The sequence below is a fragment of the Dermacentor silvarum genome, chromosome 11 (assembly GCF_013339745.2).
Source record: "Dermacentor silvarum isolate Dsil-2018 chromosome 11, BIME_Dsil_1.4, whole genome shotgun sequence".
Lineage (NCBI taxonomy): Eukaryota > Metazoa > Arthropoda > Arachnida > Ixodida > Ixodidae > Dermacentor > Dermacentor silvarum.
Window position 1 is genome coordinate 73,109,511 of NC_051164.1, and position 17,043 is coordinate 73,126,553.

The 17,043-nt window shown below is 46.9% G+C and overlaps 2 protein-coding genes across 2 annotated transcripts in view; one reads left to right on the forward strand and one right to left on the reverse strand.

Annotated features, from left to right (window-relative positions):
* The window catches only part of LOC119432673 (facilitated trehalose transporter Tret1-2 homolog), a 157,737-nt gene that overhangs the window by 113,576 nt on the left and 27,118 nt on the right, over positions 1-17,043 (reverse strand). The window lies entirely within an intron of this gene.
* Positions 1,827-17,043, forward strand: part of LOC119432952 (cytochrome P450 3A31) — a 45,116-nt gene continuing 29,899 nt past the window's right edge. The window contains exon 1 of the mRNA XM_037700096.2: positions 1,827-2,063. Coding sequence (XP_037556024.1) covers positions 2,011-2,063 — 53 coding nt within the window. The 5' untranslated portion in view covers positions 1,827-2,010. The remainder of the gene's footprint in view (positions 2,064-17,043) is intronic.

Genomic DNA, 17,043 nt, shown 5'->3' on the forward strand with positions numbered 1-17,043 from the left:
ACGAACGCTCTTCCCCCACAACGGAGTGCCTCATTATCAGATCGTAGTGTTGGCAAGTAAAACCCCAGAATTTATTCAAAATAAGTAATAGTGCAGTCTAAAAATGTGTGCCGATCCCGAAGACAGAAAGTGAGAGAGGCATAAAGGAGAGATGCCTCGACCTGATCCCGGAGACAGTAAGGTAATAACATTCATGAGTGCGATGGTCCTCCTACTATCTTCACGCGAAGGGTGATTACCCGTTAGACGGCCGTCCGCCGCGGGGACTCCGATCCCACTCACCCCCAACTCGTTCAGGAAGACAACGTCTTTCATCGAATTCAACCAGAGGCTGAATCACCTTCCCCATTCTTTTTTTTTTCTTTTGTCATGCAATCGATAGAATTTTCCTGGGAAGAAATATTAGAAATTCGCGTTGCAAACTTGTCCAGGCCCCATAAAACCCAGCGCACATGGAGCGAACTTTCACGAACTTCGTGCGGCCCGCACCAGCGCGGCGGAACGCCAGCGTGCCGCAGCGGCCGTGCTGCACCCACATGCGGCGAAAAACAGGCGGCCGCCGCCGCCACGATTTCAGTGTTGCTAGAAACAGCGTGAATCGATTCCCAGTAAAATGTAGGGAAAAAAATAGTTTTGTATCAGCAACTAAACCATGCTACTGCAACTGAACCATATTGGTCGCGCCTGGACAGCCGTGATCAGTCGATCATTGTACGCGATGCGCGCAGCTTTTGTCCCCATGTTCGCTCTATAGCTTTTTGGCTGGCTAGCCGAGTAAAGTGTGGCGGCAGGAAGTCGGACGCGACCACGCGCTGATTGGTTCGCGCTGGCAGCCTTCATTCGCCGCGTACGGCAAGCGGTTTGACGACCTTCCTGTTTTCTTGCTAACGGAAAATAGCACACAGGCCGATTCACGCGACAGTACGCAGTAAAAAGCAATCGTGAGGCACATCTGTCGTGCAGTGTCGCATGTGCGTGAATGCGTGAATGTCGTTCATGGCATTCGGAAATGAAACCTTTTTGCTTTCTCTAATGTTTCGCTCGAATAGATGGGCACACGTGAAATACAAGTTGTAGTTAACTCAGCCGGTGCTTGTCTCCATGCCAGAACCGAGGGCTGCTCGTATCGGACACGGTCATTATTTTTGACAAGATGTACCCAAACAACTAAAGAGAGAAAGAAGGTAGAGCAGAAAAGAAAGAAAGGCGTCCAATAAATGAACGTATGCATGTATATTTATGTATGAAGCAAGAAATCGAGGCAGGAGCGCAGTACCTAAAACTGATTTTTTTTTAATCACTGCTGAGGTACAGTATCCGAGTTTGTTCCTCCTAATTTTGTCATGGAAACACTGAAATAACTTCGGCAGCCTGTATAGACGAATCTATACACGGCGGCTCTAAATTCCCCAGTCACGCATCGATATATTTATTCTGGAGCTCATTTACAAATCAAGGAAAAAAAAGAAAGATGAGCGTGCTATTCAAAATATTGGGGCGTGCATTTCTCGTATGACTACTTCTTTCGATTTACTTTTTTTCCCCTTTATGCCGCCGGAAAAGTGTGTCGTGGACCGAGTTAACACGTGAAAACTAAATATTATTCACTGGCACGCTACCGGAAAGACCGACGGAGCAGGAGAAAATGAATAGAGATCGACGCTGGCAGCAACGGTATGGCTGCTAAACAAGGAAAAAAGATATGGAACCCCACGACACCTGTTCTTCAGAGAGGGCTGACAGCGCCCCCTGGATTTCCTAGCGTGGTAATAAAGCCCGATAGAAGCCGTTGTTCAAGTGCCCACCAGGCGCAGTAGCCCCGACTGCGCGCGCTGCGGCGTTTCTAAACCTACAACTCGGCAGACAACCTTTGACTCGAGAGCGCTGCGTTGGGACGAAGCAGAAAGAAGTGTAATAATAAAAAGCCATCGTGCGCTGAGTGGAAATCTCATTGCAGAGGTGTCGCTGCAGCTGTGTTCGCGCTGCAGGCAAAGCTCGATCGTCTTGCTCATGGGTCCTCTGTGGATAGCCCTGCTGGCCGTGATCGTGACATTCTGTTGCTGGTAAGTGGTTTGTGCCCCGCGTACGTTACCTGACTGCAGGAGTTTCAAATGTGAAAGAATTTTGGCGGTGCACCTTCGCCGAAGCATCGCCGTACGGAGGGTGTTTGTTAAGAATCACCTGGGGCAGATAGCACAATTCTAACATTTGGACTAATTTACTCGACTAGGTTCACATCACTGCCACGAGCAACCAAATGCGTGATTGACTAACTAACTAAATTTCACCAATTATTTCGTTGCTATTTTGTTTACAGTACATATTTCAGTTTAGGAATTGTAGCTGGTGAATTTGCAAGGCATATCGACGTTTCTGCGAATTCGCAGAAACGAATTCGCGGATGGCACTTGTTTTGAGATGTGCGCCGTAAAAATAGCGGTAAAAATGCAGTGCTGTTCCATTTGCCTTTTAAAGAAAACTGCTGTTTGAAGCAATGTAGCACAAACGTAACGTGAACGCCAAAATATTACATTGCACGCTTTGAAAATTAGTATCTCGAAACTGGTGCGACCCTGCGAATTCGTTCCAGATTTATACTCCGTGCGAACTCACCGTAAAAAATACGTTTTTTGCGATGTGTGCCGTAAAGCAAATAATTAAAAAAGACAGATAGTTACTTTTTCCTAATTATGTGATTTTGCGTTTTGAATTCTCATAGAAGTAACCTTCGCCTCATCGGGTAATTTAGTTCAAGGTTTAGAATTGTGCTACCTGCCGCAGGCGATTAAAAGAACAAAACAAATCCATGCAGCTAAATATAGAGCTGGTACACCTTTTTGCCTGTTTCTTTTTGCACTTCGTTCCGGGCTATGAATGCGGTGCTTGGCGATAATATTTGTGGTTGTTGGTTCTGGAAAGGTGACGTGACGCTTTACGTGGACGGATGGATGAATGAATGAATGGATTATAAACTTTATTGTGGTGCTTTAGGGTGCGCGTTAGCACGCAGCGGGCCCCTACCACGTCGGGACAAAGAGGCCGAGCCTCTCCGCCGCGTCGCGGGCCCTTTGGCCAGCCCATCACTGTTCTTCGAGGTTGGGGAATCGTAGAACCACATCCCAGCGTGAAGAAGTGTTGCTTTCATCGCCGCGTAACGTGGTAGTTTACGAAAATCCTTTCTCTTGGACGTACAATTTGTAGTTGCTGCACGTTTTCTAGCATCACGGAACACCACGCCCTTTGCTGGCTCTCGATCCTGCGATCCTGCGATGCTGCGCTAGGCATTAGGGCTCCTCGAGTACAGCTTTGAGGTTCTCTACAAACCTGGCCCGGCAGCTTCAAGATACTGACTGTTCATCTCGCTGCCCTGCCGGCCCTCCCGACACTGCCGAGCGTGATACCGAAGACTTGGTCACGGCTGTTTATGATCTGATCAACATCTGTGCGGAACAGAAAAGCGAAGCCACTCACAATTTATCAGCGGCCGCCTCGAGCCACGTCAGCCCCACCGATAACTTCGGCTGTTTAAGCTTCACGATGACATTCTTTACCGATGCAGTACCACATTGAACGGCCCGGAGCTCCGGGTTGTCCTCCTGAAGCAACTTTGTTGTACTGCTCTCAAGTACCTTCATGACATTTGAACCACTGGAGTACCCCGCACATAAGACCGCGTGCGGGACCAATCTTTCTGGCCTGTTCTGTACCGATCTGTCTATCACTACGTTACTGCGTGTGACGTCTGTCCGCGCCATAAACGATCCTCTGCATAGCCCACAGGCCTTGTGCAGCCCATTGACAAACACACGAAGTCATTCTACAGCGTCGCCCTTGAAATTCTTGGCCCATTCTCTGTCTATATACCTCAGGGTAGGTTACGGTGGCTACTGACTACGGTAAACAGTGTGAAATAACGCGATATTTGGCGACTAGTTGCAGCAGACGTCACTGATGCATTCCCTCATAACGTTATTATTCATCATGGTTCAACTAGACAATTTCCCCAAAACTTAGGCTACCGTATCCTGTCAAACGTTGTCGACTACCTTCTTCGCGCTACTGCTCTGCGAAGCACGAAGTCACTACGGCCTGCCACCCGCCGGCCAACGGGCTCGCCGACAGGTTGTACCGCACATGGACCGAAATACTGGCCATCTACGTTTATAACTATTACCGTGACTTGCACAACACTTTGCCAGACGTCACTTTCGCGTACTATTCATTATTTCGGGACATTTCCGGTTTCTCGTCATTTTGCCCACTACCCGCCATAGTGGCGCAGTGCCTATGGCATTGCACTACTAAGCCCGAAGGAGTGTGATCGAATCTAGGCTGCCGTGGCTGCAATTCGATGGGGGTTAAGGGAAGGTTAAATGAAAAACACCCGTGTGCCGCCCATTGGATGCAAGTTAAAGAATCCCAGGTGGCCAAAATTAATCCGGAGTCCCTCACAACGGTGTGCCTCATAATTTGTCGTTTTAGCACGTAAAACACCGGCATTTAATTTTTTTTACTTTGCCCACTGTTCAGCTGCCACCCAGCATTGCCTTTCAACAAGTGACAACCTGCTGTCGTGCAGTATGCCCTTGGCGTTGCTGCTGGTGCCCATGTCCCACGTAAGATCGTCCATGCGCGACCTTGACACTCGATGTCATCTCAGGACTGCTTTGCACATGGCCGCCGACACGCCCGATTTCCTTCCCGGCCTCTTGTCCTTCTCTGGACTCCATCTCGTCGTGTAGGCGTTTTCTCAAAAGCTTTTGTGGCGTTATACAGAACCTTGCAAGGCTTTATGCCAGCTGAGTGACGTTATCTATGAAATCATGCTGCTGGACAGTACTTTAGCGTCTACTTAGCCATCTCGTGACATCGTGCGCGTATCACGGTTGAAGCCCTACTTTTCCGCCCCCTCCTGGTGTAATTACTCGGCGCCAAGAAAGAGCACCGTCCGAATAGGAGGTTAGGTGTTACTAGCCGCTGCCTGAAATTAATGAAGACTACGAAAATCGCTGGGACGTTCCACATGATGCCCTCTTTGGTATTCTTAGCTACTGCTTTCTGTAAATGGTGTGTATTTAAACCGTGGCTTACATTTCATCTATTTGGCGCCCCTAATCAATACATTTGTTGTGGTAATCAGATCAGAGAGATTATCGAATGGCGGCTACTCAGGAGAAGGCGGAGATATGAATAACGTGTAGAACGCATTGATACCGTAGCGTCCAAAGGGCGCAGTGTGTCACGAGATGCTGAACTGCTTATGTGCGAAAGAGTGACAGTCTCGGCAGTTTTTGAACGCCGATTTTGTGATGAAACATGAATACTATAGTATTTATTGAATGGCCTATATGACCAGCATTACCCAGCCAGCTGGCGAGGCAAGACTGACTGCCAAAGCAGACACCGGTTTCTGGTTGCTGGCTTCAAGTACCAGTGACCTTATATATAGCCATTGTTACCTTAGAGGCCGGGCCGAGACGCCGACTAGAATCTTATTTGTCGGGTTTATGTAAAAAACACACTGACAAAGAAAAAAAGTGTTGGAAAGCCTGATAGTGACGATTTGGTGCTTACAGTCTCCTGCAGACATTATAAAGTACACGCGCACAAACGTTTGAGCAAATTTCCATGCCATGGCGATGTAGAGTCATTTCCGTTTCAGAGGGCAAGGCCATCGAACTAATAAAATGTCTCGCCAGCAGGTGAATTGGCTCAGCGCACGCGAAAAAGGTTTCCTATGCGCTCTGCAGTTATCATCACGCCATGGCCGAGGTGTACTTGGAATATTGACATATTTTCGCCGACTTCTCTGAAACACATAAACCTCGTGACGCAATTATAAAGAACAATGAAAGGTAGAAATCATATTGTCCTTGCTGTGGCAATTACAGCATAGTAACGCGTGCTTCCGAAGCCTGATTGCATGACTAACTTCACAGCTGAACGTATACAGTTCGAGGAAATGATAACCGCTTTCCGGAAACTGCGGTAGCTACAGATCCACATAGGAAGATATGGTGGCGCCATGTTTATTTGGAGTAAAATAAAAGGTGAAACTTGTTCTGGTATTTGCCAGGAACAGAGTAGTATTCCAAGACACTGCTGGTAAGTTGTGGGCGTTGAAACAGAGCCACAAGCATTTCAAGAGGTATCTTCAGTTCGGAGCGAACTACCATTTTCCTGTTCAAACAAGTGTAAAGCGCATATGCCACCCAGCATTACCTTTCAATGTATTTGTTTTCAATACTACTTGTTCTGGCATTTGCCAGGAACAGAGTAGTATTCCAAGCCACTGCTGGTGAGTTGTGGGCGTTGAAACAGAGCCACAAGCATTTCAAGAGGTATCTTCAGCTCGCAGCGAACTACAATTTTCCTGTTCAAACAAGTGTAAAACGCATATGCCACCCAGCATTACCTTTCAATGTATTTGTTTTCAATACTACTTGTTCTGGCATTTGCCAGGAACAGAGTAGTATTCCAAGCCACTGCTGGTGAGTTGTGGGCGTTGAAACAGAGCCACAAGCATTTCAAGAGGATTCTTCAGCTCGGAGCGAACTACAATTTTCCTGTTCAAACAAGTGTAAAACGCATATGCCACCCAGCATTACCTTTCAATGTATTTGTTTTCAATACTACTTGTTCTGGCATTTGCCAGGAACAGAGTAGTATTCCAAGCCACTGCTTGTGAGTTGTGGGCGTTGAAACAGAGCCACAAGCATTTCAAGAAGAATCTTCAGCTCGGAACGAACTACAATTTTCCTGCTCAAGCAAGTGCGAAACGGAGATGCCAACCTGCATTAGCTTTCAATATATTTGTTTTCAATACTACTTGTTCTGGCATTTGTCAGGAACAGAGTAGTATTCCAAGCCACTGCTGGTGAGTTGTGGGCGTTGAAACAGAGCCACAAGCATTTCAAGAGCAATCTTCAGCTCGGAGCGAACTACAATTTTCCTGTTCAAACAAGTGTGAAACGGAGATGCCAACCTGCATTAGCTTTCAATATATTTGTTTTCAATACTACTTGTTCTGGCATTTGTCAGGAACAGAGTAGTATTCCAAGCCACTGCTGGTGAGTTGTGGGCGTTGAAACAGAGCCACAAGCATTTCAAGAGCAATCTTCAGCTCGGAGCGAACTACAATTTTCCTGTTCAAACAAGTGTGAAACGGAGATGCCAACCTGCATTAGCTTTCAATATATTTGTTTTCAATACTACTTGTTCTGGCATTTGCCAGGAACAGAGTAGTATTCCAAGCCACTGCTGTTGAGTTGTGGACGTTGAAACAGAGCCAGAAGCATTTCAAGAAGAATCTTCAGCTCGGAGCGAACTACAATTTTCCTGTTCAAACAAGTGTAAAACGCATATGCCACCCAACATTACCTTTCGATGTATTTGTTTTCAATACTACTTGTTCTGGCATTTGCCAGGAACAGAGTAGTATTCCAAGCCACTGCTGGTGAGTTGTGGGCGTTGAAACAGAGCCACAAGCATTTCAAGAGAGATCTTCAGCTCGGAGCGAACTACAATTTTTCTGTTCAAAGAAGTGTAAATCGCAGTTGTGCCATGACTTTATATGAGAGCACAACTACTGGCCCTATTTTATGTAACCTGTCGTAGTTCTGACAGCAAAAGTAATACGAGTATTCTATGCAGAGGTTCAATATAGGCGGTCATACTTTTTGCAAGTATTGCCAAAAATAGGTAAGTCTAACAAAAAATACGAGCACAATGTTCGGAATTCCATTACTCTGCGCCATAACCTGATAACGGGAGCGAAAAAAAAAACACTAATTTTAAGGTTGAAGTGCCAAAACCAAGACTCACAAGCCTTGGCGGCGGATGTTTAACATCCTTTCTGCAGAACACATCCCCCGCCAAGGTTCGTGAGTGATGGCGCTGGCTAACGCTCCCAGGGTTAATTCTAGTAGTAAAACTAGAATTAACCCTGAAATTAACCCTTGAAAGTGCATGGGAATACGGAGCCGCGGTAGCTCAATGATAAGAGCATCGTACGCGTAATGCGAAGACGTGGGATCGTTCCCCGCCTGCGGCAAGTTTTTCATCCACTTTAATTTCCAATAATTTATCATTTTCTTTATTTCTCTAATTAAGTACAAGTAATTTCCCCTGTGTTGTCCTTGGTGTCTATGTTTGTTGGCTTCCTATGATATGATTAATAATATGGGGCCCCTCGGTTCCCTTTCTGCTCGTTCATATAAGCTGTATGCCTGATTGTGAAGACAGATATAGCGTTTGCCTTCAAATGTTAACATGGTGTTTTGTGTGACGCCACGAAATTTTGTGACCAGCAAAAGGCATACAATCTGTAAAACTATCAAACAGAGTGAAGCTTTATCAGTGATGTGCGACACCCTTCGAAAGTGCCTAGCTTCTTGTTGCTGGTTGTGTTGCTGTTGCGTTGGAGGGTGGCCGTGGAGGGCGGTTCGTAGTGACGGCTCGGTCAAATAGGGCCCTACAACCCAATCTAATCACCTCTCTGCAACCATTTAATGATCAATGTTTTTCACCACCCACCACAGGATGCGTTGTTCTTCTTTCTGGGGTTTTACCTGCCAAAACCAGATATGATTACGAGGCACGCCATAGTAGAGGGCTCCGGATTATTTTTGACCACCTGGGGTTCTCCAACGTGCATTACAACGCAAGCACACGAGGGTTGTTGCATTTCGCCTCCATTGAAATGTGGCCGCCGTGGTCGGGATTCGATCCCGCGACCTCGTGTTCAGCAGCGTTGCAGCACCACGCCGTCAGCTTTCACTCCTACACGAAGACCAGCAGCCACGGATGCTCTCGAATGCAGCAGCATGCAATACAGCCAGGGTGAAAGCCGCCAGCCACGTCCGCGTTCGTGCGAGGTATAGCAATGGCGCGTTTCAGCAGGGAGCCGGCAACCTTACCCCGACCAAGCCGTACAAAAGCTGACTTGTAGCCGGTAAATTCCGATCCGACAAACAATTTTTGTATTACTGGCTACAAAAAAAAAAACAATGCGCAGGTAAGTTGCTGTTTATTCGACTGATGTACACGCAAGGCCGCTCTTATTTTATGATCGTTCATAACCTAAAATTAGGCCATGAGGGTTAGGCACAAATTAGGCCCGAACTTAGCACCCCTATCTCGCTTAGCATACCCTGTGTGCGCGTGCGTCACGACTGACCTTCCACACTCTTAATTTATCAGAGTGGATTTCTATCACCCTCTCTTACACCAACCGCGATTTTTGTGCTTCGGAGAGTAGAAAAATGTTTAAACTAACGCAAGAACGTCGGATCTATAGCCTTGCATCGAAGCAGCTGCGGGTGTAAGCCACGTTATGAAGAAACTGCTGTATTAAATCGGCGTCATGATCGGGACACGCGTAAAATCTCTGAGGCTTTGTGTATAATAACGAAAATATTACAACAGTTACGTAAGTTCAACCCAGTGACTTGACATCAAAAATAATTTGCTCTTTTTAATCTGCGAACCCTTGAGTTGGCTGGTTATTAACTTTTGTAATTCATTTAGCAGACATATATTTTCAGCGTTGCTACTGGTTTTGGACTCGGCAATAGTGCCACATGGTTGCGATACACTGTTCGTTGTGCAACCATCTCACCTTCCACGTACAAATATAACAAGCTGTTTGACTAATAAAATTGATTTGTTGGATGCTTGTGTTCGCATCCCTTACCGCTTACCACGCACCTATCTTCCCGCCCTACGGTGCTGTGGACTGCATTCACGCCATGGCTATATAAGCCGATTGCTATGGTTTGTGTTAAGCTACTCAGCAAGACACGGTCAGTGAAATTCAGGAGGGAAAATAAAGAAACGTTCGCTTCAAGACTTCTTCTGGTATCGACCTGGCTTTTACAACGAAGCTGTTTATGGCTAGGCTTCCGCGCATTTTTCGCGTGCGTGTGCAAAATTGTCGGCCGATCCTAGTGATAGTGCCGAAAGGGTCCAAGCACAATGGCACATACCCCCTAGGACCTGCGGGTGATGGGCTCCGGGACCTGTAACGCGCCCTTGAACTACCCCTGTCACACCTGGGACCCAAAAGGTCCCAGGCACAAGGGCAACAACAGATACTAGGATCGGATCTTAGCCCCAAAGGCCGACCCGCGTCGGCCATGTCTACGTTCGCTCCGCCCTCTCTTTGTCAGCGTTCCAACCGCTTGCGTGCCTAGCTTCCTGCCGCTCTCCCGGTGCGGCGGCACCGTCGCGCCTGTATGTACGACAAGGTGTCGTTCTCTATTTTGAATTTCAATTCTCTTGTCTCGTCGTAATTGGGAGGCCACGTGTAGTGCGTAGTCCCGGCGACGATTGCATTGTCGTCTCTGTTTCTGCCGTCGCCCTTCGTAGGCGCGTTGTTCCTCAGGAGTCCGGACTATATGCGGCATCCCCATTCTGTGGCACCACTGTGCCGTGTGCTATACAGCTTCGCTGGTCACCCACCTTCACAGAGTGAAATGGCAAATGATTTTTCTTTTTCTTTTGCTGGAGTGACACGTGGCTTCTCTCTGAACAGGTTTTTTACGGGGCTTGTCGATGCAGTGTTTGGGCTTGAAATACTGAACCCTTCACACAACAGGACGTGCTTGATGCGTTCTGGAAGCAGGAGTAAAGCCCGCTCCTTTGTCACAACCGGAAATTCTAACAGCTGCCAGTATGACACATCTGCACGTATAGAAGGTTACAGAATAAATAGAAAAATGTTCAATAGGTGGATTATTATTCTTATGCTATAGGCAAGTGAAAAGTTTCAAATTTAACCGCGGAGGCATAAAAGAAAGTTCTGCGAAAAAATGTAATTGTTCACCGCGTAGGCAACGTCTTGTATTAGGTATTTAACTATTTATTAACTTCGTCCAATTATGAAGGAGTCTTAGAAATAGTCCCCAAACAGCTTTGTGCCCCCAAATACTCCAACTCCTTTGTGCAGCTAACTTTATTGTTCTTTTTTGCATTCTTTTAGAGGCATGGCCGATAGTGTCCCCTAACCTTGGGTCCCCTATTTCAATTGTCCCCTAATAATTGATAGGCTAAACGAAGAGGCTAGTTTTTGTTTTGTATGAGAATGTAATCAGCATGAGCATCATGTATGGTCAGAAGCGTGCCGCTACCGCAAACGCAGCCTGTGCGTTAATTAAGGTTGGTCACAAACATAATGACAATTGGCTATGAACAGCGCGAATAGACTTTCACAATTATCAGAATATTGCAATTCAGCAGAATATATGTATCACCTTTTTGTATATACCACAAGAAAGTAAAGAAGGTTGTTAGGGTAATTTCTGATAGATGTTTATGACGCAACATCAGCAACGCTTTCCCAAACAACAACGAAAACTAAGAGCAGATAGAATTCAATACGTGTGCGAAAAAATACAGTTGACTAGTTGGTCCCCCCCCCCCCCCCCCTCATCACCTTCTCCAAGCACAAGGCATCACCATAGTGAGTTCTTGAAGACAATCCCTTCCTTAACGTGTTGCCCACACTTCACACATTGATTTCCAAAAAATACGGTATAAAATATTAGATTAGTGCGTATTAGATATTTAATTTAATTAAGCATTTAATCACGAAATACGGCAATGCACATATCCCTGCGTGAGTGTTCCAGTGTAGAAGCCCTAAATAACAGCAGCACAGGATAGTCCAATGGCAGGCTGAGCAGTCGCAGTGAAATTTGCAAAGTCCTCTTTCAAAGGGAACAGAACCACTGGCAGTCAATAAACCAACAATCTATTGAATACAATTGATGTGAAAGTGGCCCAAAGAAGATGCTTGAACTAGTTGTTACGTTTGCTTGTCGTTCAGTATCCAAAATACGCTACACAATATGTGAATCCATGTACCCTGCATAAGGTTTATATAGTTAAACAATATTAAAGTATCCGTTTTGAGCTACATTGGGGCAAGCATATTGTTACAATGCGGAAGTCGCATATAGAGATGTATTTACACTATTTACAAAAGAGACGACGACACATAAACAAGATGGCTGTTGAGACCGAGATCACCTCTACACGCCAAATCGTCTTCTTCTGACTGGCGCCACTCTTACTTGCGCCGTAACATAACCCCCGCCCGGAAAGGCGCCGTCTCGGCGCTAACTATAAGGCACGAGAACTCGCGGTAATGTAAGGCTTCAACCGGGACACATGCACAACGTCAGTGGAGCCAGGCGAGTCTAGCGGAGTGATCTCGTAGTTCACCTCACCAACCAGACGCAATATCGTGTAGGAAGGACCCTGTGTGTAGCGGGGTATCAGCTTTTCAGACAAGCCAATGCGGTGACAGGGGGTGTATAGAAGGACAATGGAGCCAGGGGATGTCGTTTAATTGGGCTGATTTCTGTAGGCTGTCTCGCTGTTTCCATGCCACACCACAAGAAGAAACAAAACGCGCCACAGGTCTTGAGCGCTTCACCACAATATGGTCCGACGAAATCCGGGTGAATGGTGTCGAAGCGTGCATCTGGGAACATAAATTCTCCCCATGGAGGCTTGGTGTGTCGTTGCACCTTGAAACGCTGGCAAGCTGTGCAAGCACGAACCCCGTCACGCAGGTTGGCGCGTACACGAGGCAAAACCAGACGTAACGCTCGGCGATAAAGTCTTTGTGCAGTACGTACGCCCGGATGGCAGAGCGAGCGCATCGAATCAGAAACAGGCCGACGAGGAGAAGGGACATAGTACGCCTAGCTCAAACATCGCACTAGAGCGTGACGCCATGGTCGGGGACGGGGACCTGTCTCTGGCGGAGTGATTTAGAAGATCGGAGGTGTGGAAGCTCGGGATCAGATACATGCGCCACCACGACCGAGGACACGAAGAGAACAGCGAGACCCGTCGTGGCGTTGATGCCGATGCGACTCGGAGCGTCAGCTGCACTGTTGAGGCTGCCTTCGGCATAGCGTATGCAAGTCGTGAATTCCGCGAGGAAAGCAAGATGACGGAGCTCTCGAGGAGACTGGGTGCCGGTGAAGAAACGTGTGGCAGAGTTGCTGGCCTCTGTGGTCCCCCGTTGATCTATTGCAGGCCTTGGTCGAGCCCGGGTCACCAAGAACTAGCGGCTCTGAGCACAGTTTGAAGCTTCGTGATTTTATTTCTGTGGTTGCGAGATACCCAAATGCGGATGCACCCACCGTCCATTCCTCTTCCTTTGCAGCCTATCTGCGCACCAGCTCACGTGTAGATGGAGATGTAGATCCTTGGGAGTGTGCTTAACCAGGGCCACGCAAAAAGAAGAAGAAGAAAGACGCACCACAAACTTGTGCACAACAACAACAACAACAACAACAACTGAAAATGCACTATACAGAAACCAGTTACCGTACTTTTCCGGGAAAACTGCCGTCAAAAACGCATTCGATGTTATGGCCACGCGAAGCGCGCTGGTTGACTTAATTGCTGCGTGTTCTGTGCGCGCTATCGAGGTTCCAAGTTCTTATCGTGATCGAGTTCCCGAGCTCCGTGCGATGAGGACGGAGCAGCAACGCAAGCGGCGGCAGGTCGACCGTGAGTCTGCCGACCCCGAATTTGTCGCATCTGCACATCGCTGTCAAGATACAGCGTGCGCCACTGTGCAAACTACGCAGTTGCTACCAGCGTACAAACCGCCACCCCCCTACGAGCGTACAAACCGCCTTCCCGCTTTCCTCCCTTGTGCGCGATTCGGCTCACCGTCGGACGCTTTCACTCGCACATACAGAGTATGGCGCGCGGGGACGATGTTATCGCCCTTTATCGCCCTTGGACTTTATACGGAACATCGCGGCCACCACGACGGCAGAAATGCGCCTGGAGCGGAAATATATGGTACCCTTACTACAGTGAACTAGAAGCACCCTTACGCTTGCGCGTGACCCACGTTCACGGAAAGAAACGTCACATTTCTTTGTAATCGCTTACCGAACGAAGAGGTGCGTCTTATACACTGGTGTGACTTATTTACGTTTTTTTTTTTCTGGAAAAGCTGCCGGTTTGAGGGGGTGAGTCTTATACAAAGGTGCGACTTATAGACCAGAAAATACGGTACACAAAAAATTGACATCTCAATGTGCCGCAGCCCTTCTGACTCACTTTACACAGATTAGAATTAGTATATGCTGATTAAATGGCTTTGCTTTTAGAGAATGAAGCCAACATTATACATAAACAAAATTCATTAAAATAAATCACTGCTTTTGCAGGCAACTTTTGCATATCAGCTGCAGAAAGCGGAAACGACTTCTTTTTCAAGTTCTTTGTTATGATTGGGGGGGTGCACGTGTTGACATTGTGTTTAAATTAACCGTGTTTCCGTTCATACTGTTTTCAAGCAAAAAAAAAAAAAACAAACAAAGAGAATACAGCTTGACTTTAGGGTACGATGACCCCGAAAGTAGGCTGGCGTATTCGGCAATGGCGGACATGTGTGTGGTCGCGCTTTGGCATCTGTGGCCTAATACGTAAAGACGGCGCTTGGCCCTATTTGCAGAACAAAAAATATTTCACTGTAAACTACCTAAGTAGGCCTCAGTGAAACTATGTACGTCAGTTGCAAACAAGAAAATACAATTTATGTTTTAAACGTATGTACAAAATTGTATACCAAACATCACGGCAGTCACAAAATTTAGCAGTTTCTCTCAGGCACAAAACTATAGAAGCACTAGCTTATTATTATACGAGACCGGTACATCCTCAATTGGCTTCTGTAGTCCTCTGCCTGCACTGCTACAAGCTGGCTCTGCTTATGGCAACTTTGGTTTGGTCTCATTTGGTGCCTATAATGTAGGGCACAACCCACTACGGGAGATCGGCCATGAATCGGGTGGCAGTGGACATTTATGGCAGTGATCGCGAGCTTCGGCCCGTGGTGTTTTTTTCTTCTTCCCTTAGTTGGAAGTGACATTCACATTCGCGTGTTTTGTTTGAACGCTGTAGGCATTTGTCACGTCAGAAATAAGTTAAATCACACGTGTGCTCCAAGAAATGAAGCTTTCGGGCTATCCACTGAGTGCAGTGTTAGTCCAGCGTTAGTGGTAGTGTTAATGGGGTACAGAGAGAGAGCAGCTGCTTTTACTCAAGATATCAAAAGTTTCTTTCACAATTTTGCCAAAATACTAAAAAATTACTCCTTGCACATTCTCTTCATCTACGTATTTATGCAAGCGTAACCGATCAAATCAACTCCAGCAACATCATCCTCCTCGTCAGCACTTCAGTTGACATCCGAGACGTTTCTCGATCCACTTTCTCCTGCAGCTTGTCCGCGCTTTTCTAGTGTCATGATCGTCAAGATTCTTTCTACAAAACGAGGACATAGGAAGCGCAACAAACATGTGATTTGTTCTCTAGCTAGCCGAGTCAAGCCCTGATTCATGTTCATTTGCAAGGAAAACAGCGCAATTTGTTCACGAATTAAACGAATTGGAATATTTAATTTCCTAGTTGCAACTTACGGGACATGTTTGCATTGGAAAGTTAAAGTGAATCGTCATAAAAATCTTGTACTGTGCTTCAGCATTTCAACGATGGAGTTTCAATGCAGCCACTTTTATGGGTTAACTTAGATATATAGATAAACTTTATTTGAAAGACAATCACAGTTTTGTCTTGCCACGAAGGGGCATCGCTAATGGTCGGGGCCCCTAGTCCGGGGCGCCGCTGGCTCTTGCCATATTCTCTGCTCTCTGGATCAGCTTGAGCTGGTCGTCGAGGGCCGAGCTGGACAAGAGTGCCTCCCATTGCTCCCTCGTGGTGTTCGTGTCGTGGTGTTCTATGTTGTGTAGCGGGCACACCCACGTAATGTGGTATAGGGTTTGTGTGGCCCCGAACCACGGGCATTCGTCCCTGTAGGCTGTGGGGTGCATGCGATGCAATATGTGTAGGTTCGTGTAAGTGCATGTCTGGAGCCTACGCCAGGCAGCAGCATCCTCCGCTTTAAGTTTTTGATGGGGCGGGGGATATTGCAAGCGACTCCCTCTGTGGTAGTTCAGGGTTGCTGAATACTCGGGGTCAACTGGGTCAGGGTCATCTGGCAGGCCCTATCAGTAAGGCAATTCATTCGATCAAAATAAGAAATAGTGATAAGTGACAATGAGCAGAGATGATTACGGAAAAGAGGAACATGTCGCATGCCAAGCGTGTACAATTACTTATGCTTTGCTGCAAATTCCACAAATTATAAAATGCCCACAAGAACTTTTAATCGCTTTGCGCTGTTTCAGCATGTCTATCGCACGTCCGTACTGGACGCTCGTGTAGGTTTTAGTTTTGTGGGACGCCTCGTGCCGGCTGCTGTGAGAACTAATGTCCGGTGGCGCAGGGCGGACATAACTCTGGTGCACGGGTGCGGGAGGCCCAGATGTCAGACCTGGTTCGGCTTCGCTCAAGGATGTATAAACCCTGGCTGTTTGTGAACTTGGTGTCTCTTTGCTGAAGGCTACGGTCGAGTCTGGGAATTGAGAAAGCGCTGCTTCGGTCTATAGTTGGCAAGCCATAACACTTCGATTTATTGCGCAGAATTTTTAGACGACAGTGAAACACACACGATCACAGGCACATTCGCAGATTTCCGACTAAAGTTCATTGCCACACACTTTGAATAAATATACAGATTAACGGAAGAACAAGGAAAGACACCAGCCATGCACCTGGTAGGGCTAGCACCTTTGCGTTGCTGATAGTTGTTGAGCTGTCACTAGCTGCCGTAGAGAAAAACGATTTATTTTTAGGTAGAGAAACTGATGGCGTGCTCACGGAAGCGCAAGTGTCACTCAACATTGTTGCTGCCTCGACAATCTCGCGGGTTCAGCAATGTAGGTCCCGGAACGGACCCACAAAAATTTCAAGTATGCGGTACACCCATAATTGTGACAATTTCATCTAAGGTGGCTTTCTTCTTTCGTCACATTACCCTGTTCTCTTAGACGTTCATTTAGGCAACCGCTCGGTGTGCCCGACATACACTGTGCCACAGGACCGCAGAAGTCTGCGTACTACGCCTTCGACGCCAGCAACAAACTCATTGTGTGTGACATTGCG